We start from the raw sequence: 24,746 nt of genomic DNA, 5'->3' as shown, positions 1-24,746 counted from the left end.
CTTCCAATGTGGCCTGGGGTTGCATGTCAGGGACTTGCAGGAGCCCCTAGTAGCAGCTTCTGTCCAAGGTATCTGGTGTAGAAAATGAAACATTTCAGTGTTCAGGTTGTAAAGCGCTCGTGGGGCAGGTTAAGATCCCCATGTAGATGCGGTCTCCATGTCTCCTCAGGGCCCCTTAGACTCCCAGCATGCACCCTGCTGTCCAACTTAAGCCCAGTGCTCGGCTGAAGTGTGGGCAGCCCAAACTTAAGGTTCAGGCCAGGGTGCCTCACTTCACCAAGAGCTGTCGCTCCAGCAGGCTCAGCCTCCTATCCCACCAGCACCGGTGTCTTCATCATCCGTGCCTCCTGCTGACCCCAGGACTCTCTGGTCATAGGAACACCAGGCCCTTCATAGAACCCTGACCCTAGCACCAGGCTCTTCAGCCTCAGTGGTCTCCTATACCCACTTTCTGACGGCCAGCAGGGAGGGTTGTGCGTGGCACCAGCTCCACTCTACACCAGGCACTGCAGGCTGCACAGCTTTTGTACCCAGTTCTAAGAAAATGGGGGAAACCCACAGAGCAACCATGAAGGCCCCTGAGAAGTACAAGCCCACAATCCTCAAATAGGTTGCCCTCACCAGGGCCACTAGTGACTCACAGCATTTGAAATGGGCAGCGCAGTGAGCTGAGGTGGCCCCTCCGCTCCCTCCACACACTCCAGTGACTAGCACCTCGGGTAGCCTCACTGAGGGCAGGGCAATCTGCGTGGAAATCAACTCCCCACACCCACCGCACTCTTAACAAAATGACCTGCAGGTGCATTTCTACACAAAAGCTAGGGTGGGTGACTCTGGGTGGACTGGGCGGCCCTGGACAGCAGAGGCAGAACCAAGTCACTGATACTCATCTAACAGGCACCAGGCCAGGCTCACTCCGACTTGAGACAAGTGAGCAGACCTGGAAAACCCAGGAGTAACTTCTGGGGCTCTCAGGCCGCCAGGAATGGATAGCGCAGCAGAGCCAGTCTCACCAGTAGGTGGCGCTCAAGGCTTAGCAGTTGGGATCGGTGACCAGAGACAGGGCTTCTGCAGGCCGCCCATCTGGTCCAGCCAAGGTGCAGAAACTGGCCCAGCTCCTGACAATTGGTGTGGGCTCCAATCAACCCTCCAGGAAGGCAGCTTGCTGAGGGGCAGGTCCCAAACTGTCTTCAGGAGTTCTAAAGACCCCACACTGAGGCTGTCATGGAAATGACCAGGACTTCAGCCTGAGCACAGTGCTTTCCTGGTTTTTCTGAAACCCCCTCAGTCACACTCCCTCAGGTTCCCAGAAGCCCAGGCACTCTAGCCTTCAAAAGAGCAAGCCCCAGGCCCCCATTCCGTGTCAGTGCCCATGGAAGACATCACTCGAAGCTAGCCCACAGCTTGAAAGGACCCCCAAGAAACTCCAACAACCCCCAGAGTTGCACTGAAATGGGGAACCCAAAGGTCTGTCTCAGGGCCTTGAGTTGGTCTTTCTCCCACCTTCCTGCCCCAGCTCCCTCTGCCACCAACCTCAACAAACGACACGGGGCCACCTTGGGCTTACAAGTCTTTGTGCATGTCATTAAAAGATTCTTCTCATCACAGGTGGGAGCTCACACCTTACAACCTGGTGCTCTCCCTACCCAACAACCCTGAGGTAGAGGGAGAGGTCAGAGTAAACACAATCTCCTTCTTTACAAAACAGAAAATGGCTGACACAGTGACCCCCCACACACACACGCCCCTCACATCCATAGGCACTGAAACAAAGAGGTGACATTCCCTACACATGGCCCTGGTGCCCTGGAAACCTGCCAGCTACTGTCCTGGGCAGGCTTGAGCTCACAAATGCCACTGACGCTGAAAGCACAGATGAGCTTGTGGGTAACAGACAGCCGAGGCCTTCTCCATTCCTGGCTTTGAGGGCGCTCGGAAATCTCTCTCCTTAGCGAGTCACCCAGGCAGCTCTGAAGAACAGCAAATGGAAGAAGGCCGTCCTGTAGTGCTGACCGCCGGTCAGTCACTGCTACAGAGACTGCACGGTGGCTGCTGCTGAGCAGCTGCAGGAGAGGAGTCCTTGTTCCAGCCTCTGTCTGTCCTTGAGTGGTCTGTCCCAGGCACCATCTTTTCGTGCTCAGTCTCGACCGGCTGCTTCCTCCACAGCCTGGGCCAGGCCAGCATCTCTGTCCTGTCGCCCCAGCTGGAGGCCACTCTGACGTCACCTGCACAGATGCAAGTGTGGATGCTTGTGTAGCTTCTCCATCAGTTCCTCCTCCTTGGGCTCTTCTAGGATATCCCTGCAGGGTAGGGACAGTCACACAAAAGCTTCAGAGAGGTGGGCCTTCGCCTCTCAGAGACTGCAAAGTCAGCAGGTAAGATCTGCAAGTGCCCAGTCTCAGAGATCCCAACCAGGAGGCACCTTCCAAACAAGCAGTGGCAGGCCGAGGGGACATAGACACGCAGGTCCTGCCTCAGGAAGATACAGGTGCTAAAACCTCTGTGTGCACTGACAAGCACACTACAGAGGGCTGAGGAGGGACTCTATGTAGAGTGTGTGTGTAGCACGCACGCAGCCCAGATTCTACCCCCTCATCAAAAAGAAAGGGAAAAGCCTGGAATCCTAGAGCGCCCCTCTCACACCAACGGGCATGGCTACAGCTGACTGCACGCAGCCAACCCCAGTGAAAGAAATCGGGGCTCCTGACAGATGGCCCTAGGATGACAGCCATTCTCCCATACAAGCAGAGGACACACTCCATGATGTCACAAGAGGAGAAGGCATGGCTCCTTCAGGCTACCTGGCTGTGCCCTATGGTACCAGCCAGAAGCTACGAGACAAGGGAAGATAGATGGTCCCTTCCATGTGCTGGAGCCTAAGCAGAGGACAGTCCAAGTCCCTGGTAGAAGCAGAAGTGCCCACCACCATGCTGTGAGCATCTCTTGCCAGCCCAGCAGCAGTCCAGATGACTGGGTAGAAGAGGGACCCTGCCAGAAAGCCTCCCTCCCCCCACACCCCGCTCCGTCAGCTCCAGACTGGAGACACACTCCCGAGCCCGCACCTGAACATGAGCTCCACAGACATCTCGTAGGTGATCTGCTTGGTCCCAACCAGGAGCTGCTTATAACTTTGAGGGTCCCATCTGTTGAGAAAGTTCTGGAGCAGGAAGAAGGGAAGGTGTAAGTACCCATGCTTCAGAGCCCCCACTGCCCAGTCTGCAGTCACAGTACAGTCACTGTGGGGAGCAGCCCACCCCGGACATCTGGATGCAGAGCCCATGAGATCCACGCCCCTGAAACAGCAAGATGCCCAACTTCACCCTTAAGCCAGGTTGGGGTCCTGAGAACCCCACAGACCAGCAGAGCAAGCAGCTCAGAGGCTCCCTTTAGCCTGTAGTCTTGGCTAGCATGGCTTATCCACCAAAACTCTATAAACAACTCAGTAGCAATCTCAGGCCTGAACAGGGGCAGCTGGTACCTCCAGAAGCAGAGCCAGAAACAGGTTGATCCAGATGACAGAGGACACCAACCACCACAACACAAAATACACCATCGACCACCTGTGACGGACAAGGAGGCCAGAGGGATCTCATGAGTGGGATGAGATCATTCCAGAAAGACACACAGCTACAACACACATCTGTGGGGTCTCATCAGTCCTGCTGCTAATGCTACAATGTATAGTGTAGTAATCCCCACGACACCAGAACAAGCCTAGCATGAGGTACAAGTTGGACTCGAACCCAGGCCCCTCTGCTGAGCTGGTCAAAGTTCTCCAAGCTATGAGCTAAATGAGCCACCCGACTGTTCCCCTAGGACTCTACCCCATAGAAATCCCCAGGACCCCAGGCAGTCACTCATATACATCCTTTATTTCGAACCACACTTGTGCCACCAGGGTGCAGAAGCCTGGGGCCCTGGCTATCTCCCAGTGTAGCATGGATGAAGGTTGAAGCCTGCCAGGAGACAGTTTGGTCAGCCTTCTAAGGCCAGCAGCTGGGTTCCCTTCTCAGGCCAGGCCCTGGGCCTCTGGTATAATGTCCAGGTCATAGCTAGTACTGGGGCAAAGACTTACGGGCCGGAGTAGTGCTTATAGGCTTCCAGGATCACCTGCCAATTGTTCACCACCATCACGTCCCACAGTGTGATCAGAGCAGCCTATGGAGCAACAGAGGTAGGGTCCAGGAGGGCCCCAGGACAAGGAAGAGGGGGAACCAGAGAACAGGGCAAGACAGAAGGGGAGTCCCAGGCGAGCTGGACCTAAGGACAAGGCAGAGGACTTACAGCAAAGTCGTCGAAGTTGTTGGGCCAGTAACCTAGCTGCTCAAAGCTTCCACACGGAGCTGAGCTGTTATCAGGAACCAGGCTGGAGACACAATGACCCTTGGTTAATGGTGGTTATAACCAGGGGTCTGCACAGCTGAGCACTGCCCCATTTTCCAGCCCAGCATCAACTCAGACCCCAGGAGAAAGGGCAAAGGAAGACACCACTACCTACCCACACGGGGAGAGTGTCTGATGTGACCCCAAGAGGCTCCCATCCCCAGAACCCTGAAGAAGGCATTCTATCCCCAATCCCACCCCAGCGATATAACAGCCTAGACCCTGGGTGGGAGGCTGTGCTCAGGACACCCAAGGCAAGACACCTACAAGAACTGTTTAACAGGGAAGGCCCACTGGCATGCCCACGGATTAATGCCCTCAGGCACAGACAGCCCTCACCTGCTGTTTCCAGGAGGCACAATGACTCCTCGGAACAGGTTGATCCCAATCATGGCGAACACATAGTATACCACCTATGGAGGAGGAGAGGAGAAGTGGGTGTCAGTGCAGCCACAGGGCCAGGTTGAGGCCAAAGTGGATGAGGGAGTGGGGTTCAGGGACGCCTATGCCCTAGCTGAAGAGGCCGGAAGCACAGGCAGCTCTCCAGGGGCTCTGGGTGCTACCCAGGTTCTACAGCTGTAGGCCTGCTACTACAGAGGACAGAGCAGGCCCTCTGGCCCCCGTGGAGGCCCAGTCACACCTCGGCTTCTGTCTGACACACATGGCTACAAGCCCTAAAGTATGTCTACAGAAAGAGTATCCCCTAAACTCTCAAGCTTGGGCCCTTGGGGGGCCCAATTTCCTCTCTGTTCCTCACTGTGGTACATGACCCAGGGGTCATGAAGGATGGTCAATTACCATAAGGACCTTGGCACAGAGTGAAGACAGTAACCCCAGGCCCTCTGTGGAAGGAAGGAGCTAACGAAGTCTGGCATCCTAACACTGCTATGAGCCTCCTTGCCAGAGCAGAACCAGACCAACCATACCCAACTTGGACTCCACAGAGCCAGCCCACCCAGGCCAGAACCCCAGGACTTACCACCAGGATCCCACCAAATGCCCTCAGGTTCTGGATTAGGCCCAGGATGGTGCTGGCTACCACAGCCGTTGGCTGTGGGTAAGATGAAGATTCAAACTGACAACAGCGCCCCACCCCTTCCACACACACACACACCCTCACCCTGACCAGTAAGGCAGATTGGACCAGCAAACTACTCTATAGCCATCCACATACATCCAGACACACTTGGATGTCCACCTCAAACCTATACACCTATAACCTATACACCTATACACCTATACACCTATACACATTGCATCCCCGCAGCCACCCACACACAACCTGTACACATCCACACCCACCAAATGTACAAAGCCCTACACACACATGCACATGCGCACACACGAACACACACAAGTTCACATACACCACACCCGCACATATTCTCCAGATAGCCCCAGCCTCCTGTGGGTGCTGTGTCACAGGTCCCTTTGACAGAGCCTGGCACCCACACCCTGTGACTGCTCTCTGCCTCCTGGCTCACTAAGGTCTGATTTGCACCTCTGTGACCTGCAGGCTAAAAGAAATGGATGTCTGGGTTCTTGATCCAGTGACCCCACCCCAGCAGCTGAAAAATGTCAAGGAGGCTGAGGGTATGTTCCCGGGGGCCCTGATGACGAGTGCCCCGGCCCCGGCCCATGGCGGGAGACACACCTTTATGCTGGGGATGATGCGCAGGAAGCGTATCACAATCAGAATGTTCACCAGCCGAGTCATGTCCCACAGCGACAGGGGGCCATACTGCTCTGGCTTCCTAAGAAGATACCGGAGCCGTGTTAGGAGGTCTGGGGAAGCAGAGGGGCTAGGATGAGGCAGCAGGGGTGACCACACAGCAATAATCACTGTATGGACACCAGGCAGAAAAAGCTCCCAGGAGGTGGGAGACTGAGCCCAGCCATACCCTACTCATGCCCAGTGCCCAGGCAGCCATAACCACAGCTACCATCATACCTCCCAACACAGCCACAGCCACACTTAGCACAGTCATAGCCACACTTCCCAGCACAGCCAAAGCTCCCAGCACTGCCAGTCATATCTCCCACAGCCAGGGCCACACCTCCCACAGCCAGGGCCACACCTCCCAGAACAGCTCCATAGCTTGAAGGCAGAGATGGTAGTCAGTGCCCAGGACCTAGGTACACCTGCCGAGCTCAGTTCTTGAAGAACAGATGGGAAGCTTGCCCTAACCCCAACCTATTCCCTGACCTTTGGCCCTGTCCTGTCACTGACCCTGTCTCATCTGGAGCCTATGACTTCTGACCCTATCTCTGACCCCATTCCCTATCCCATGATCCAGTCCTGTCCCCCGACCCTATGGTTGCCACTCCACTCCAGCACCCCCATGGCTTCTCTGTACCCTCATTCCTATCTAAACATAAGCCAAGGTGGCAAAGGGGTGGACTGTCCCTGCCCATCTCCAAGCCATTCCAGCAGGCAGCCAGAGACAACTCTGCAGGTCAGTGCTGGACCCCCAGCCCTCTGAAGTCTCTCCCAACTGTGTGACTAAGACAAGGCGGGGATCCCAAGTGGACAGAAGTGGCCCCAGGCCTGTGCTAGGCAAGTCTCGGCTCACAGGAATCTCCCACAGCAACCTTATGTGCCATCCTGCTATCGGCAGCCTCCCCAACAAAGGCACAGGCACAAGCCTAGCACCACTGCCTATGCCAAGAGTCCCGGGGCCCTAACCAGAAGTCTCTCCATACAGTAAGAATGGAGGCTGGTGGGCTCAAACCCCCAGAGCCCCATTTTACAAAAAGTGAACAAACACGGAGCACAAGGGGTGAGTCAAGGCCACACACTAGGCAGGCGCTAGCAAAGGGATCGACCCACACTGCAGGCCTGAGTTGGGCCTCATGTCCCACAGTGGATATGACAGGCAAGAGGGGACACTGCCACCTGCTAGGCTACCTTACAGGGAACACAACCACTGCCCACCAAGCCATTTCTGCATGTCCCCCTCATGCTGGGCAGACTCAGCCCACAGTCCAACAGCCTTACTGGTAGTGTGGGCCATGCCGGTGGCAAGGAACCCCATGTGGTCCTGGAAATCTCACCTGGGCGCAGTGAGACAGGTCACTGGCCAGGTTGTGTCCCCAGGTTCTCTGCAATCACATACCATCCTGGGTGCGGCAATCTGTACACGGCCAGAGTAGAAATCTCCAAAACCTGAACCACAAAAAGAGGGGCATCGTCCAGCAGTGCCAGTCCAGGCGGCACCTCCAGCAGTGCCAGCCCAGGCGGCTTGCAACAGAATCCATCCTAAGACTTAGGTCCATCACTTAGGCTCGGAGCTCAGGCCTGACCCCATACATCCAGACGATAAACTTCTGCCAGCCAGAACACACTGGTTTCAGGAATCGGGACTGGGGAAGTCACTTCGTCATACGTGGACCAAAAGGCCTAGCTCTAATAACTCTCTGTGAATGTCTCTCAAAATGTCACTTGAGGTCAAAATGTCACTTGGCTGTCACGCCCACACCAAGTGTGAACCTCTCACTCCAAGCAAGTGGGGATTCCCAAGGGCACCTCGGCTGGCTGAGACCCCTAACACTCACTTGCCCACACCAAGGCTGCACTGTGAACCAGCGGCACTGGAGGACTGTGCCGAGGGGTACCGATAGCTCTGGGTCCTGCTGGCCCTCCCTCAGGAGGGCAGTCCTGCCCCCTTAACACTCAGAGACAATGGGGACCAAGTTCCTGCATCCTATCACGGACTTCACCGCAGGTGCCTCAAGCCAGGAGCCCCACCTACTCCTGGGTAGTCCACTGTACTATCTGATCCATCTGTGCTACACCCAAAGGGCCCAGGGAGAGCTGCCAGCCAGGCTCACAGAGCTGCCGGGAGAGGTACCCTGGCTTGCACGGACTTTACCAGCAGGATGATGGTCAGGAGGCCATCGAACACGTTGCAGTGGTAGGATAGGTAGCCCCGTAGGCCCAGCGCGAACACCTTGAACAGCAGCTCCAGCAGGTAGTACAAGACGAAGATGTAGTTGAGAATCTGAAGAGGCAGAAAAGCCCAGAGCCAGCTTCACTTGCTATATCCCCACGCTGGCCCAAGGATGCTGAGGCCTATGGTCAGAGTTTCCTGTCCTCCCCACACACATACCCCGTAATCTCCCTACTGCCCTTCCTCTCTCTCTTTTTTTTTTTCTTTTTTCAGAGCAGGGGGCCAAACCCAGGGCCTTGCGCTTGCTAGGCAAGTGCTCTGCCACTGAGCTAAATCCCCAACCCCCCATCCACTCTCTTAACCCCCAACCCATCCCCCATCTACCCCATTGCTAGCATTTCTGCTTCCTGTTCTGTCCTATCTCTGCACCTGACCTGGGCCTTCCTGGCCAACAGACAAAGAAAAGGCACACGCTGGGCAGGCTCTTCCCAAAGGGACCTGAGCTTGCAGAAGTTTCTCCCCAAGAGGACAGAGGGTTTGGGGTGGGCGCTCGTCAAGGAAGATGGCCTCTCCCAGGAAGGAAACATGAGCAACTCCTCCTTTAAAGGAGGTCAAGTGGATGGGGACACACACACACACACACACACACACACACACACACACACACACACACACACACACACACACAGAGCATGGAGAGGCTCACTCCACTCCCCAGGTAAAACACTGTTCTCTTCTGAGATGTCAGACAGCCTCTGCTAAAACACTGATGGACTCTAACCTGAGGACTGATAGAATGCCCACATTCAAAGTGGAAAGCCTCAATTCCCAAGGAATTTGACAGAATACTTTAATATCAGAGAAGAGAGTGTTTTCTTTTTTTTTTTTTTTTTTTTTTTCCGGAGCTGGGGACCGAACCCAGGACCTTGTGCTTCCTAGGCAAGCGCTCTACCACTGAGCTAAATCCCCAACCCCAAGAGTGTTTTCTTAAGGGAAAGCTCAGAGCCTGAAGCCAGACAGCCCACAAGACCCAGTCAGTCTCCTCTCTACCAGACCCTCAGCCTCACACCCTAATACGCAGGGGCCCATGAAAGTCACTGTCCCCAGCAGCCACTTTCTGCCTGCATAACCAGAGCCTCCACCCCTAGAAGGGATCACTGCTCTGGCCAGCCACCCTGTCCCCATGCCACTACTCCTCACTGCTCAGACCCTGGCAAAGCTGACAGCTTCACGGCCAGCAGCCCCTGAGCTCACCCCCAGGACAAAGTCGTTCCGTTCCCCAGGCAGCAGGTTTGAGTCCAGCACCAGGAACACCTGCAAGCCAGAGTGGAGGACAGCTTACCATGGTGGCCAGGGTGAAGAGGAAGGCTGGCTGCAGGTCACGCCTTCACTAAGCTGGAAGGAGGGGTGCAGGAGAGGGCCTCTCACAGCACCACAGGGTCAGCCCCAACTCACACAAATAGACAAGAGGTTTCCCAGAGCAATGAGGTTCCCCAGGTAGTCGAAGTAGCGGTGGCTGAAGATGAACTGGGCAGTCTGCAGAAACGGAGACTGGTACTGGGGCTTCGGCGGGCGCTGCAAAGGGAACCCACACTCTTAGAGCCATGGTGAGGCACGGGACCCGCCTCTTGTTCGGGGGCGGGGGGCATATTCCTGCCTCACCTCCTGCCCTGCCCTTTCTAGCCTCAGAAGCAATCTCAAACAGAAGCAGCTTTTTACGTGAGAAGCTAGTCGCCATGACCTTTACAGCATATAGATAGAATGATCTGAAGCCTACTGACCTGTGCATAAGCCATGTCACATCAGTCATTTGAAATGTATGCTGGGGGGTGGGCTGGAAAGACTCGTGGTTAAGAGGACAGGCTGCTTCCAGAGAACCAAGGTTCCATTCCCAATATATACTCACAGTGACTTACAACTATCTATAACTCCAGTCCCAGGCGATACAATACTCTCTTGTGGCCTCTGCAGGCACCAGGTACAATGTGGCACACAAGAAGAAATACCCGTACAAGCATGCATGGGAGCCAGGGAGTCAGAGAGATGGCTCAGTAGTTAAGAACACTTGCTGCTTTTGCAGAGGATCTGGGTTCAGTTCCCAGCACCCACATGGTGTTTCACAGCCATCGATAACTCCAGTTCCAGGTGATCCAATGCTCTCTTCTGACCTCCACAGGGACCAGGCATGCAAGTGGTATACTTAGATATATGCAGACAAATCGGTCACTCATATACTTAAAACAAAGAATAAACCTTGAGCTGGAGAGATGGCTCATCAGGTAAGAATATTTGCTGTTCTTCCAGAGGACCCATGTTCAATTCCCAGCACCCACGTGATAGTTCACAAATTCTGTAATGCCAGTTCTAGGGCATCTGATGCCCTTTTCTGGCTTCTGCAGGTACTGTACACACGTGGTACCTGGACATACATGCAGGCAAAACACTTAAAACACTTAAGAGGCTGGAGAAACTGCTCAGTGATTAAGAGTACATACTGCTCTTGCAGAGGACCCGAGTTCAGATCCCATCATCCACATCTGACAGAGTGGGTCCCATGAGATCAGAGGGATCTAATGTCAGATGTACACACACACACTAATTAAAAATAAATCTTTAAAAAAAAACCTTTAAAACATTCCCAGAGCTGGCTCACCAAGTGCTAGGACATCACAGCAGCAAACACGGATGCCCTGTGGCCAGCCAGAGTGGACAGTGGTGGGGACAGCCTCAGGAGACCCAGCATTTTCTGAGGCACATTTGACACCAGCATGGAACATGGCTGCAGCAGGCTCATGCAGTGAACCATGGGGGAAGCCTGGAATCCCCGTGAGCCCTCCCTGTGGTGACAGAGAGACTACTCCTGCTGCCCCCGGTAGAGAGACTGCCCTCACGCATAACCGTAAGTTCCAATGATAAAACTGAACCGCTGACTTCCTCGGTGACGGGCAAAGGCCACACTTCTGGGGACAGCTCTCAGGGAAGAATGGCTACCAGGGGTGAAAGGAAGAGAGTTCATCATCAAGGGTGGTTTAAGTGGGAAGATCCCAAACTTCATGAACTGCGTGTCAGGTACAAGCAGACACCTATAGCTACATGAGGTAATGTCCCTTAGAAAACGTCAGAACACCACACTGAACAGAGTGACTCCTCTGGGAAGGAGCCTGGACAGTCGCTACTTCTCAGCTCTGAGTCACCAGCAACGCCAGGCCACTGATTTACAGGTCCTGGCAGCATCCAGCCATGCAGTCCCCCTGGCACCCTAGAGCTGCAGCCTGACATGTGAGCTAGTGTGCAGGGGCTGCCTACCCAGAGGCCCCTAGGGGCTCTGCACACCCTGGCCTCTGCTGCATGGTCCCTGGAGCACCCAGTATGGCTGCTTTCACTTACCAATGGCCCACAGACCAGCACTGGCTCAGGCAGACCACAGTCAGTCTGTTCCCAGAGGTTTGGGTCACCTTCTCCACATTCTCCACCGAGGCCTGAGTCTGGCCAGTGAAGGTCTCCTTCTAAGGCCATCCTTGCTAGAGCACTGTCCCTCAGCCCCAGAGCTCTTCCTTCTCCACAGCAAGTCTTTCATCACCCCTGAGACTTCCTTGTTTACATTTCCTTTGTGGTTTCGGCCTGGAGGCTCGCTAACACCTTGGCTGAGAGGGGTTCAGCATCTCCATTATGTTCAAACTTAGCAGACCGTAGTCACACAAGCCTGTGGAACTGAGAGCTGAATCCACCAGGCTCCACGTGACAGAGGATGCTTCTGGGGAGGGCAGAGAGGGGATCTTCCCACTCTTCCTTCATAGTTACAGTGGTTACTGCCCTTGTTGAAGGACATTTTGGAAGCTTTACAGTGCCTCCTCTGCACCCTTCAGCTCCCTGCTCACAGGCACCACCCTATCCCAGGTTCCTCTCTGAAGGTACCTGCCCCTGACATTAGCTGAACCTCAGGATTGCAGTACAGTGCCCACTGACCTTGGTTTTGGAGGGAAGCGTGACGTAAAGTCAAGAAAAGAATATGGGCCTCAAAACCTCCAGGTTTGAACACGTGTCTCAAAACCCAATCCTAGAAAGAGCATGCCCCACAGAACAGACGAGCAGCTGGGACAGCCAAACATTGTCGTGCACATCTCTAATCCCAGCGCTCACAAGCAAACACCGTGAGTCTCTGTGAGTGCAAAGCCAAGCAGGGCTGCAGACTGACATCATGGACAGCTATGGCTACATAGAGAGACCCTGTCTCAAAGAATCCAAAAAGTAGCTGGGGAAGGGGGGCAGAGGAGGGATATGGCTCAACTGGTAGGCTGTTCCCAACCTGAGCCTACTCTAATGGGCCTCGATTGACACACACAGTCCATACGTCCTTCCTCTGCAGCAGCAGAGTGGCAGAATGCATGCACACCCCACCCAATCCCATCCCACTCACCAGTGGCTGGCAAGCAGCAGCCTAGGGAGAACCTGGGCAGCCCAGCAGGCACTACTGGGTAACTGCTCTCTTGCCCAGGTCTGACTCTATCTGAGAAAAGGATACCTCAACCATGAGGCCTCCAAGAGCAGCCTCCTGAGGCAGCAGACCTCCCACCCATGCTAGGAACCATCCCCTGTAGCAGAGCCTCCCCGGTCCTGTGAGGCTCATCCATGATCTCTACAGCCTGCGTCCAACAGCACCGCCTGCCCCAAGTCAGGGGGACCCTGACACCTCAAAGCCCACCTGGTCCAAGCAGAGGGCTGATGGCAGAACAGTCCCCTGCTAATGAATCCTTATCACCAGACTCCTGTGCCCAAGGTGGGGGCAGGAGTGACACCCCAAGGACAACAGCAACAAATGCATGCCCCCGGAAGGCCTCGGGAGGCCTGAGAGAAACACGGTTTTAAGGCAGCCACCCGTGATGGGGAACTGAGGCCGCATAAGCTGACAACTCTCCCACAACAGCTGACACAGAGTTCCCACACTCAAAGTCAACCCCACCTCGTCAGAATGTGACGCACTTGTAGACAGTGCCTTTTCCAGACGCGGCTGTGTGAAAGTGGGGGAAGGGGTCTTCTTCCACATGCCTATGTCCTCGTAAGAAGAAGGTTTGGGGACATACACACAGAGAGCAGCTATATGCAGACACAGGGAGAAGCTATCATCGGCCAGTCACAACCAGAGGCTGGGACTGTGACCTCTCCATCTCGTGAGGCATTAAATGTCAAGCGCTGTGACTACATGGCTGAGCGGTCAGGTCACACAGCAGTGAACTGTCAAGGCTTCTGCAGCAGGACACATGGAGCCCATCTCAGTCTATCCCGGCTCAGGGCCCGGCTTGGTCTTCTCAGGGCTGGCTGGCGGGAACAGCAGTGCCTCTGCCTGCCTGAGGTATGAGCTATGAGGTACCTGGGCTGCCCACTCAGAAACCCACACTGGAACATACAGGCATTCTTGTCCTCTGGCTGGGCCTGAAATGGAAGCCAAGACCCCCAGGGACCGTCCCCAACGAGAGGCAAAGGCCTTGGAGAAAGCCAGCCTTCGACCTCCCAGGGGAATGGCCAGAGGACTTTGAGACAGAAATGTGGAATGTTTCTCTGGGTTAGGCTCACCCAGGCCATTTCTCCGAATAGTAAATGTCTTCATCCAACAAACCCACCAGCCAAAGGACTCCCGTTGCCAATCCCAGGGACTAGGGATTCAGGGCAGGCAAGTCCTAGGACCTAACACTACTAGCCTTGGTGGCCCCAAGCTGAGAAGACCAGACCTACTTACCTCTTTGACCACACCTTTGTCAACCTCATCAAAGAGTTTCTGGAACTCATCGGCCAGAATCGGGCGGCCTTCATAGGAGTGCACCTTCTGTGGAAGGAAGGCCAGGTTGGCCACTGGCAACGGGAGAGAGATGCCTGAGCCCCTCCTGACAGACTGTCAGCGGTAAGCGCCAGACGGACTGACGACCCACCCGACAGAAGCTAGGGAAGACCCAGGGACGGCAGCAACCTGCATGATGGCTTGTTTGTGGATTTTGTTCAGCTGGGTTTTCTGAAGCACTCGGAGGAAGTTCTCGGGATTTACCCCGACTCTGTGAAAAAAGAAACCCCACCCTAGTGAGCAACAACATCCAGTGGCCTCCAGCCTGAACTCCGTCCGCTAGGGATCCACCCGGCTACACGGAAAAGGAGCCTGGGTGAGCGTCCACCATGACTGAGCTGAAGGGCCTTACAGGCCCCAGGTACAGCCCCTGGAGATGTCCCCTTAAAGAGGGACAGCAGACTCTGCTGCCACTGAGCAGTCAAGCCCAGAGCCATCTCAGTGGCACACCATTGCCCTCCTTCCTCGGCCCACCTGGTGGTGTGGACGCCTTAGACACAAGTGGGCTAACAGGCAAGAGTAAACAGGATAACGGGAGCACTGAGGGCTTGGCAGTTCATACGGCTCCCAGTGGAAGATCAGTCTGGCGCCAGTCAGCATGGGCTGTTAGGAAACCCCTAATGAGGGGTTGGGGATTTAGCTCAGTGGTAGAGCACTTGCCTAGCAAGCACAAGGCCCTGGGTTCGGTCCTCAGCTCCTAATGAGTACCCTGCCCACCTTCCCAGAAGCAAAAGACCATATTGTCCTGGGAAAGGACCCCACCCAACACTCACAACTCAGAGGTGGCTCCATTTGGCCCTGCCCGAAGGGTGAGGACTTCATAGGCCGCACGGGCCCCTAGTCGCCGCCGGAACAGTGAGGTCTGTAGAGATTTCTATGAAGAGGAAAGCTCTGATCACCCAGCTCTGGCATTACTCACGCCTGTCTTCATTCCTGCTCACTGCTCTGGGGAGCGGGATAATGGGGAGCCTGGGGAGGCTCCAAGAGGGGCTGTGAAGCAGCCCCACACTCCTTAGGCATCAGAGGACAATCACACCATTACAGGGGACAGTTCTCAAAGGAGGGAGCCCAGCGACCCTTTAATACAGTTTCTCGTGTTGTGATGACCCCCAACCGTAAAGTTATTTTCAGTAGGAATTTTAATGTAAATATCTGATATGCAGGATATCTTATATGCACTCCCTGCGAAACGGTCATTCATCACCCCACAGGTGGGTTTCGTGACCCACAGGTTAAGAACCACTGTCCTAGGGGCTGGAGAGACGGCTCAGTGGTTAAGAGCACTGACTGCTCTTCCAGAGGCCCTGAGTTCAATTCCCAGCAACCACATGGTGGCTCACAACCATCTGTAATGGGATCTGATATATATATATATATCTTTAAAAAAGAACCACTGCTCTAGGGTCTACATTTCTTCTCTGTGCATTTAGGGGGTGGGTATAACAGACACTCCAGGAGTTGCAGTCTCTAGGTGTTTTCCTCTTGGGCGTGGAAGGGCAGAGAAGGAAACCCTGGGTAACCATAGCAACACCTGTGCTACTGAAACATCCCACAGCAGAGACAGTGTTTCTGAGCTGGTCCACAGAAGGTGGTCACCGGCTTCCCCTCCCGCCAGCATCAGCTGACTCAGGGCCTACTTTGCCTGGCCTCTGAGGCCAGTGGCTCACCATTAGGTAGCCTCGGAACTGATTATAGATGATGGCCGTCAGCAGGTTCATCAGAAACAAGCTTCCTATGAAGGAAAAAACAAAACAAAACAATAAACCTGGCCAGAGGGAAGTGGAGCAGAGCCTGCAGCAGCCAAGAACCACAACCATCCCGGGCTCAAAGGTCTCAGCAAGACCAGCACAATGGCTGGGAGTGACAGGGCCCACTGTCAATGGCCAAACCACCAGGGGGAGTGGGGACGGCATGCTAAGATGAAGCTGGGGTGGGGAGCAGACTGAGGTAAAGTTACTGGTGGTGTCGGTGTATGGACACACACAGGTACAGGACGGGAACTGAGGTGCAGCTATTGGGGTCAAGCAGGCTGAAATGAAGGATGGGTCTGAGGAATATTGAGGAGCCATGTTGAGGAGACAGTGCAGGGCAAAGAGCTAAGGTGAAGCTACACAGGAAGCACCATGAGGTAAAGGTACAGCGTGAGGGGCGGAGGTGAACCTGAGATGAGGTTGGGAGCAGGCTGAGGTGAAGGTTTGTGGAATGAGCTGAGGTGAAGCTGTGAGGAGACGGGCTGAGGTGAAATTACAGGGTGGGGATATACTGAGGGGTCAGGTGAAGGTGAAGGTCTTGGGTGGGGGGTGAGCTGAGGGAACGCTAGAAGGAGAAAGCAGGCCGAGGTCAAGTTAAAGGGAGTGGGGGACGGGAAATTCCAGGGTGAGGGTAGACTGAGGCAAAGTTCCAGAAGCAAGCTGAGGAGAGTTAGAAAGTAGTGGCCAGCTACAGCCAGCCATTCGTGAGGATGGGGATCTTGTCACTCGTGGGTGAGCATGGCCCAGTGCCACACAAACCCACAGGCACTTACCTATCAAGGTGAAGATTATGAAGAAGAGAGCATAGGCCCGGTTCTGGGTATACGCAGGGATCATCACTGAGACAAAGGAAGACCTGAGACTAAGCACAACTGCGGCAGTTGGCCCCATTTCCACCCCAGCCCCTCCTCACCAGACCTCGCAGAACAGCTGAGAACCTCCTGTTCAAAGTCCAATCTCAAACACAGTACCTACGCCTGGGATAGACGCTCAGCTCCCTTCACTGATGGGCCTCCCTGTGACCACACCCCAGACCACACAGCTCTCCCTACAGGGACCCGCTCAGGGTCAGGCTGCACAGCACTTCTGGGATGGGAATCCCAGGCTGCCCTCAGGGGAGGTCGCCAAGGCCGTGAGAAGACCGAAGACCAGAGTAACAGTGGTCCAGGCCACAGTGGAACTCAGGACTGCAGCCTTTCATCCTGGCACAGTCCGGATCGGAGTAGTTGGGAGGACCTGGCATCACCCAACGATGGCCTGGTAAGACCAGGAAGCTCTCACATTAGATGTTCCTGAATGGCATGCACATCACAGTAGACCCAGGCAGTGAGTGGGAGTGAGGCTAAACCCCTAAGAGGCCACCATAGGAACCACTGGCTAACACCATGTCACTATATACTACCAGACACTTTCAGTTTTTCTAAGGAATAAAGAGACAAGAGAAAGGGAATGAAGAAAGAAGGGAACGGAAGGGAGTGGAAGGGAGTGGGGGCCTAGTACCTTATCCCCATGCTAACAAAAAGGACTCACACACTCAGGCCAAACTACATCTCAGCCTCCCAAACCAGCCCTCCCAGGCCAGGTTCCCTGCCCCTCCCAGCTCCCACACACACCATCAGGGTTGTTGGAAGTAGTCAGCAGCACTAGGAGTGAGGTCAGTGCTTCTGGAAGGTTCTGGAAGTAGGTCAGCCTCTCCTTGTTCTGTGCTTCATCCTGAGAGCAGATGAGGTAGCCATCTGGACCTCTGTCCCCCAGCTGAGGTCTTAATCTGATGCACCTTCACTCAGTCCCACAGCCAGGACCATACACAGGGTAAGGGGTGAGGTCAGCACCCTGTATCTGTCTATTACTTCCCAGCAGGCTCTGTACTCACCGTCAGACAAGTCAGGACTCAGGGCCTGCATGCACTTCAGCAGGCTTCCCACCATAATGGCCCATCCAATGAAAACTCTGAGCCAGCCTAGCTGAGCGCAGCAGTCTGGCAGCCAAGCAGGGACCAGCCAGCCTCCTTGGAGCCTGTGGGGCACTGTGTGCACGGTGAGGAAGAGCCAGGGGGTGGGACAGACAGACCCATACTGGAAAGTCTGACCTCAAAGAAGCTGCCACACTGGGTATCTCTGGTGATGTGGGACTCCTGGGAGAGACCTCACTGCTCCTGAAGCAGAGGCCCTAGAAACTCAGAGGCCTTATCCACACATCTATGCCTTACCATAGCAGACAGCCGGGGTAGCCATGCCTGGGCTCCCACCCCCTCCCCTCTCTGCAGAGCCCTGACACAGAGGTATCTGTCTCAAAGTAGCCTCAGCTTCAGACTCCTGAACTCAGGGTTGTCCCTGGAGCCACCTCGTGCCTACCCAACCAGAGTAAACAGCAGGCCAGTGACACACAGCATACACCCAGAGCCAGCTTTCCCCTAAAACAACTTCCAAGTCGAGTCCCCCTGCCATCCACAGGCCGACTCTTCCAGCAGCATGTTTGTCAACCAAGTTGTTTTTATGACATTTATGTCCCACAGCCCTCGTCATTTGTGCTCCTATCCCCTATGGACATGTATACATAGACCCAAGCACTCACTGGACACCAGGCACATCATGGAGACACCTACAAACACAGACATGGAGACACTACACAAAGACAGGGAAATAAAGACACAGACACAGACATGGAGACACACCCAGACACAGACACTATCCATCTTGTCTTCCCCCACCCTGGCAGCACAGCTCCCGTATGTCACCTCACTCTCAGGAAAGCTAGCCATGACCACACCGTCTGTACCCCACAACACATGCTGAGATACAGGACGACCCAGCCTGGCCTGGACATAGCCCTTGTTAAACATTAAGGAGAGACAGAACTTAAAATGGTGCGATCAAGGCAGATGTCCCCACAGATGGACAGGTGGACACTTCCCCCAAGGCAACAAGTTCTAGGGTCACAGCCTCAACTGTGGCTGGCTGGGCTGGGCAGAGCAGAGGCCCAGAGTCAGAGGCCAGGACCTCAGTCAAGGATTTCGGGGGCTTGGAACAAGCCCCAGGAAGGGCAGCCCTGGCTGAGGAGTGGTCAGACTGGAGAGGAACCTATAAGCCACCCTTGGTGAAGGAACCCTTCTGCGTGGTGGAAGCAGCCAGCACAGAGGACAGGTAGGACACAGACGCTGGCAGAGGACAGGCCCTGGGCTTAAGAGGGGTCATGACACCCTTTCCGGTCTGGTACCCTTGGCTACTCAGACTACTACAGAGCAGGCAGGCCTGTGAGCCCCACCTCCAGCCAAGGCCGTGCTTACCTTCTCACCAATGGTGAACAGCAGCATCCCGATTACGGTGAAGACACACAGGTGGATAGTCAGCAGCAGCCCAACACTGGGGGGAAGATGGTGTTGAGCATAGCACAGCATAGGCCACACACCCAGAGAGGTAGGACAGGGTCCCCTCCTCTCCTCAAGCATGGGCACAGGGTCCCCTCCTCTCCTCAAGCACGGGCACAGGGTCCCCTCCTCTCCTCAAGGACGACACAGGGTCCCCTCCTCTCTCAAGCACGGGCACAGGGTTCCTTCTTCTCCTGAGTATTTTCAGCCCTGGTACAGGGACCTGAAGCCAAGCCTACCCTGCTGACTCCTCTATTTGTGGTAGGACGCAACCCCAGGGACATGCCATGGAGGACAGAGGACAGAGGTCACTTCCATCTCTTTGGACTGGACAGGCAGGAAGTCACCCAGGTGGCCTACCAGGAAAGGGACTGGAGGCAGACAGAGGGCATGAGTGACATTTTTACTGGCAGGAGCCAAGAGAGCTTGGGAGGGATCTGGGGAGTTGAAGGCCCCAAGAGCTACAGGGCTTCCAGGCTAGCATAGCTTCACACAGTGTAGAGGAAGCTGAACTGAAGCTGTACAGACAGCCATTGAGAAACGAGCCATCTGCTGAACTCAGCCATTAGGATTAGTCATGGTAGGTCTGAGTCTGAAATGTCTGAACCAGTCTGACCAGGATCCCAAACACCGCCCACTGACCCCTAAAGGATGTTGGGCTGGGAGTACCTAGAGGGCTGCTGTAGAGGAATTTTAATTTAGCCACAGGGCTAATCTGGCTGGAATGCAGAAACACCCTTAATATACACCTTTAAGCCCAATGTAAGTAAGGTTAGTTTACAGAAGGAAGCAGTCATGTTTGAAAGTGACACCAAATTAATTAAGGGGCAGATAAAGTGACAAATCAGAGAAAGTCTTGACAGAATGAATCAGATAGGATAAACCTAACTCTCATGGGAAGAAACAGGAGAGGCAGGTTAAGAGCAGTGCAGGGAGAGAGTGGAGTCCGTCAGCTGAATGCAGTACAGTACAGGTCAGCCCTTGAAGTCAAGAGAAAAAGGAACCAAAAGATTAGAACAAATTACCAGAGTTAGTTGGAGGCTAGAGTTAGTTACTGAGAAGCCGAGAGAAGCCAGACTGAATCAGTCAGCTTGGAGAGGCGTTTGAGCCAGAACAGCTGAGTTGAACCAGCCAGCCAGAGTTCAGAAAAGACGAGCTTATTCAGCAGTGAGCCTCTGAGATGACAATTACATCAGGTGAATAGAAGTTACTTTCTCAGCTGCCCCACCCATCCCCACATAGGAGCAGGCCCATCCTCCGGTCCGGCTGAGCTTGCTGCCCCCATGCTCACCTAGCCATTTCTGGTAGTGACCACCGTATACATTTCAGGGTCTTCTTCATCATAGAGGAATTCTGCAGCAGGAAGAAGGGTCGGAGTAGCCGGCGCACCCGCAGAGACTAAAGAGAACAAGGGGAAACTATGCGCTGGGCCACGACCATCCATGCTTTCCTTCCAGGGATTCCAAAGCCTGGAGAATGGAATAGTCCCTGCCAATCACTCCAGCCATCCTGAGCCTGCTTGTCAGTCATGATGCTGAGAGCTCACGGCCTTCCTCGCATCTTGGCCTGATATCTCCCCAACCCCCACTCACTGTCCTGGGTTGCTGTCCATCACAGCACCTGTCCCATTAGAATTATCTATTGGCAGCCTCTTTCTAGCACCGGGTACAAGCCCACCAGCACCAACACACGACAGGCTGCCAAGGGAGGGAGAGTGCTCACACAGAAGGACCCCAGAACAGGAGCCACAACAATCAGAAAAGCGCTCAGGGCTCTGGACCAATCCCGGTTGCCCTGTCTGGCTCTCATGACTAAGATATCAGTGCCCTTGGCTCCCCAGAACACCATACACCACCCACAGTAGGATCCCAGAATCCCAGGGCTCTCTATCCCTCCTGACCGTCATAACCCCTCCAGGAACCTGGACCACCTGGGTACAGGCATATGTTCAGGGTATAACATACAGGGACCTATCAGCTTCTTATGGTCCTGCTGGCTGCTTGGGCCTATCAATACACAGACTAAGGATGAGAGAAGGTACATCCACGTGACTGTCTCCAAGGCTGGCCACGCACCACATGGAGAATCACAGCCCAGATCTTAGAGTAGAGGCAAGCACCCGGGTAGGGATAGGGGTTGTCATAAGCACCAGAGCCTAGCAGACCTGTGTCATCTGACCCATCCATCAGGAGGACATCATAGGGTAGGAACCAAAGCTGCACACCAGGTGTCTGGTCCTCCCCATCAAGACACCCAGCACCTGTGGAGGGTCCCGCTAGCTGCAGAGGTTCTGAGTGACATGGCAACCTAGCCAGAGATGGACCTTGTGTGGCATGACATCCAAAGGTGAAAAAGTCCCTCAGAGAGAGGTGGCATGCAGGCAGGGATCCTGCTAACTGGACCTGATTCTCAAGAGCAAAGAGTTGTCATGCAAAGATGTGGAGGATTGGGAACAAGGGGTTTGGAGGACATACATGGCCAGGCCCCTCCAAACAGGCACAGACTGCTCAGGGCTCAGGCCCCAGAAGTGTTTAACCAGCATCAACTCAGCAGGTCCTACAAATGCCCTGAGCCTTGGACCCCAGCTACACATGACATGGCCACCAGGACAGGAGTAAAGGCTCTCCCTGGGGCCAATGACACATCCACCATGCAGAAGCAGAGCCCAGTGCAAGGCCCTACATGACCCTGGTGACAGGCAGCACCGTATCCTCTCCCTGTAGCTCTGCTCTGCCCTCCTGTCCATGGTGTCTCCTCAAACACCACCGCCCTGGAGCTTGGAAATGACACAGTGAGCAGTTCCCACTACCTCAGAATGACCCGTGATACTACAAGTCAGAGGAAGCCCCTTATAGTGAGGCCGCCAGATCTGAGGCCTGCCGGAAGGGTTTCCAAGGGCTCAGGCTCAGCTAAACATGATGCTGGGGGTCAGTGACCACATTTCAACTGTTCATTTTACCATGCTGGGCCCTATCGGTCTGGAAGTACCCATTTCCAAAGGCAGAAGCCACCAAGGACACACACTGGCCCCACCAAGTGGGAACCTAACTTGTCTAAAGGGGGATAACTGAGTCCAGGAGACAGGACAGGGCACTAAGGATGTTCCAAGACCTCCAGGAAAGGCTCCAGCTCTGGGGGGTGACGCAGGTGTAAAACATTTGAACAGCATGCACAAGAGCCATAGGCCCTGGCAAGGGATGACACAAAAGTCCTGTATTTAAAAAAATAAAGAACAAGCAACAACAACAACAACAACAAAAACAAAAACAAAAACAGGCAGAACTAAAGGACCCACTTCTAGGGATGAAGGTTTCAGTCTCCATAACAAACCTAGCCAGCTAACAAGCTCTGAGGCACAGGGACAGCAGGGACATTATATAGACTATACAAGGGATATTATAAAGACTAGTTAGATGGCAAAGGCTGCTCTGTGACTGCAGCTCATTCACTGGATAGACTCTGCTTTGTGCATCTTGAGAGCCTCTTTTCTTTGTCTTTCTCCCTCCTGGCACTACATAGGCATCCTTGGTGAAGGTACGGTCGGTGGCTGGCCGAGAGACCCATGGGAAGGCATCAGTAAGAAATGATGGCTATACAACCATCCCCCTCCTGTTCCGGGAAGGCATGGGCACTTCTCCCTCAGTCAGGAGAGGAGCTGCACCTTACGAGGGAGGGTAAGATACAGTCCTGAGTGGACATAGGAGGTGGAAGGTGTCAAATAGCTGTGGAACTGTGCCTCCATCCCCCGTCAGCCTCTGCTGGGTACAGGAGCAGAGACCCACCACCCATGCATCCCCCAGCGTCTCCCTGTAGGGCCTAGGGAAGGCTGCAGGCTGGTGATAAGAGCTACCCTCCTTCCCATCACCAGCTGTCCTTACCAGGCAGGACCAACCCAAAGGTCAGAGAACAAGTCAGCTCTGCAGCCCCACCCCTGGAGTTCCCAGTGTGACTTCCCATCACCCCTCTGGGCTCCACTAAGTCCCCTGCACTAGTGTTAGACCCTCTATTCAATTCCACCAGTGAACCCACCTTCCCAGCACACCCTAACAGACCCATGAAGGCCAAACCAACCTGCTCCTGTCTCTCTGCCCATTTACTAGGGTTCTAAGTGCTTCTGAGGAAGCAGGGCATTGTGGTCAGAGCTGACACAGTAGATGAGGCTTCCTTATGACTGAACTCAAACTGCTCTGGATATGAAACTATGGGCACTGTATGCCTGGGACACCTCTCTTATAAGGGGCCACAGGAGAGTTCACTGAACCTGAAGGACCAAGAGTCCCAATAACTTGGACCCTGCTTCTCGTTCCTCTCACCAATGGGACACCACAGGTGAAAGCTTGGCCCTTGAGCCACAGCCTCTCTCCTTCTGTGACAGCAGGATCCCTAGTAGAGGGAAACCAAAGCCCTCCAAGATATGGGCTCATGGCCACAGAGGGCTCAGCTGCACCTGCAGGTCACACCCACAATGCTGCCTCCGTCTCACAGCCCACGTACCACCTACCTCCTCACAATTGAGGCTCAGCGAAACGATCCAGTCCACCACAGACACAACCAGCACCACAAAGTAGGCCAGCAGCCACAGGTTCTGCTGCAACTGGGCCTGCCCCACCAGGTAGCCCTGCAAGAGACAGGAGGCATGAACAGCAAGCCAGGCAGACATGGGTCTCAGCCAGGCAGAGGACATCAGTACACACACAAGTGTGTGGACACAGAGCGAGGAGTTCCAACAGTCTGGTCTTCACGCACTACTGGTAGGGAACAAAATGTTGAGCTGGGGTCAGGAAGTATGCATTCATGCCAAGGCCAATTGGGACTCACTATGCAACCTCAGGGTGGCACTTGGCCGCTCTGGTATGGTTCCTTATTGGTGACAGTTCCATCAGCTTTGTCTATCTAAGCCATGTGAGCAGGAGAGCATTTTAAAAGACCGGAGGACAAACAGGACACACAATGGGTGGGCTTGGCAGGCACTCCAGGATATGGACTTATGGCCACAGAAGGCTCAATCTAGAAGGTGGGGTCCCCGCCCAACCTGCCCTCTTGATGTCTCACCATCACACTTGCCTCTAGAGGTCACGGCCTATGGATAAAATCATTTGATCTCTTTTACCTTGAGAACACACACATGCACCAGCCATTCAGACCAGTGAATACAAGTTGTCACCAGTTAAAACCCAGAGCTACGCATCGCACCACGGGCAAAGATAGAAGAGATAAGAAATTGCCTTGAGCCCACCAATCAATCAATCAATCTCTCTCTCTCTCTCTCTCTCTCTCTCTCTCTCTCTCTCTCTCTCACACACACACTCACACACACACACACACACACACACACACACAGAGTTGGGGGACCAGCATTCAGTATACTCCTCAGCCCTCACACTTGGGACTACAGGGCAGATGTCAGACAAAAGTACCACCCGACAGACAGGCCATAGGAAGCTAAGGGAATCCAGGGCCCAGGCCAAAGGCTGACAAGGCCAACAAACACTACAGTGCTGTAGGCAGCACACAAGCTGTAC

General features: G+C 54.4%; 1 protein-coding gene across 1 annotated transcript in view; it reads right to left on the bottom strand.

Moving 5' to 3' along the window:
* Positions 1-1,557: 1,557 nt before the first annotated feature.
* Positions 1,558-24,746, bottom strand: part of Tpcn2 (two pore segment channel 2) — a 29,313-nt gene continuing 6,124 nt past the window's right edge. The window contains exons 5-25 of the mRNA XM_032891311.1: positions 23,726-23,842; positions 20,516-20,622; positions 19,144-19,219; positions 17,471-17,570; positions 16,631-16,696; positions 15,774-15,838; positions 14,880-14,980; positions 14,236-14,317; positions 14,008-14,094; positions 9,729-9,848; positions 9,528-9,587; positions 8,256-8,384; positions 7,500-7,549; positions 6,038-6,137; positions 5,363-5,434; positions 4,723-4,796; positions 4,285-4,366; positions 4,076-4,158; positions 3,479-3,560; positions 3,063-3,157; positions 1,558-2,300 (exon numbers count right to left, since the gene is read on the bottom strand). Of these exons, the coding sequence (XP_032747202.1) occupies positions 2,222-2,300; positions 3,063-3,157; positions 3,479-3,560; positions 4,076-4,158; positions 4,285-4,366; positions 4,723-4,796; positions 5,363-5,434; positions 6,038-6,137; positions 7,500-7,549; positions 8,256-8,384; positions 9,528-9,587; positions 9,729-9,848; positions 14,008-14,094; positions 14,236-14,317; positions 14,880-14,980; positions 15,774-15,838; positions 16,631-16,696; positions 17,471-17,570; positions 19,144-19,219; positions 20,516-20,622; positions 23,726-23,842 (1,827 nt within the window). The 3' untranslated portion in view covers positions 1,558-2,221. The remainder of the gene's footprint in view (positions 2,301-3,062; positions 3,158-3,478; positions 3,561-4,075; positions 4,159-4,284; positions 4,367-4,722; positions 4,797-5,362; positions 5,435-6,037; positions 6,138-7,499; positions 7,550-8,255; positions 8,385-9,527; positions 9,588-9,728; positions 9,849-14,007; positions 14,095-14,235; positions 14,318-14,879; positions 14,981-15,773; positions 15,839-16,630; positions 16,697-17,470; positions 17,571-19,143; positions 19,220-20,515; positions 20,623-23,725; positions 23,843-24,746) is intronic.

The sequence above is a fragment of the Rattus rattus genome, chromosome 2 (assembly GCF_011064425.1).
Source record: "Rattus rattus isolate New Zealand chromosome 2, Rrattus_CSIRO_v1, whole genome shotgun sequence".
Lineage (NCBI taxonomy): Eukaryota > Metazoa > Chordata > Mammalia > Rodentia > Muridae > Rattus > Rattus rattus.
This window is presented reverse-complemented; position numbering and strand designations above follow the sequence as displayed.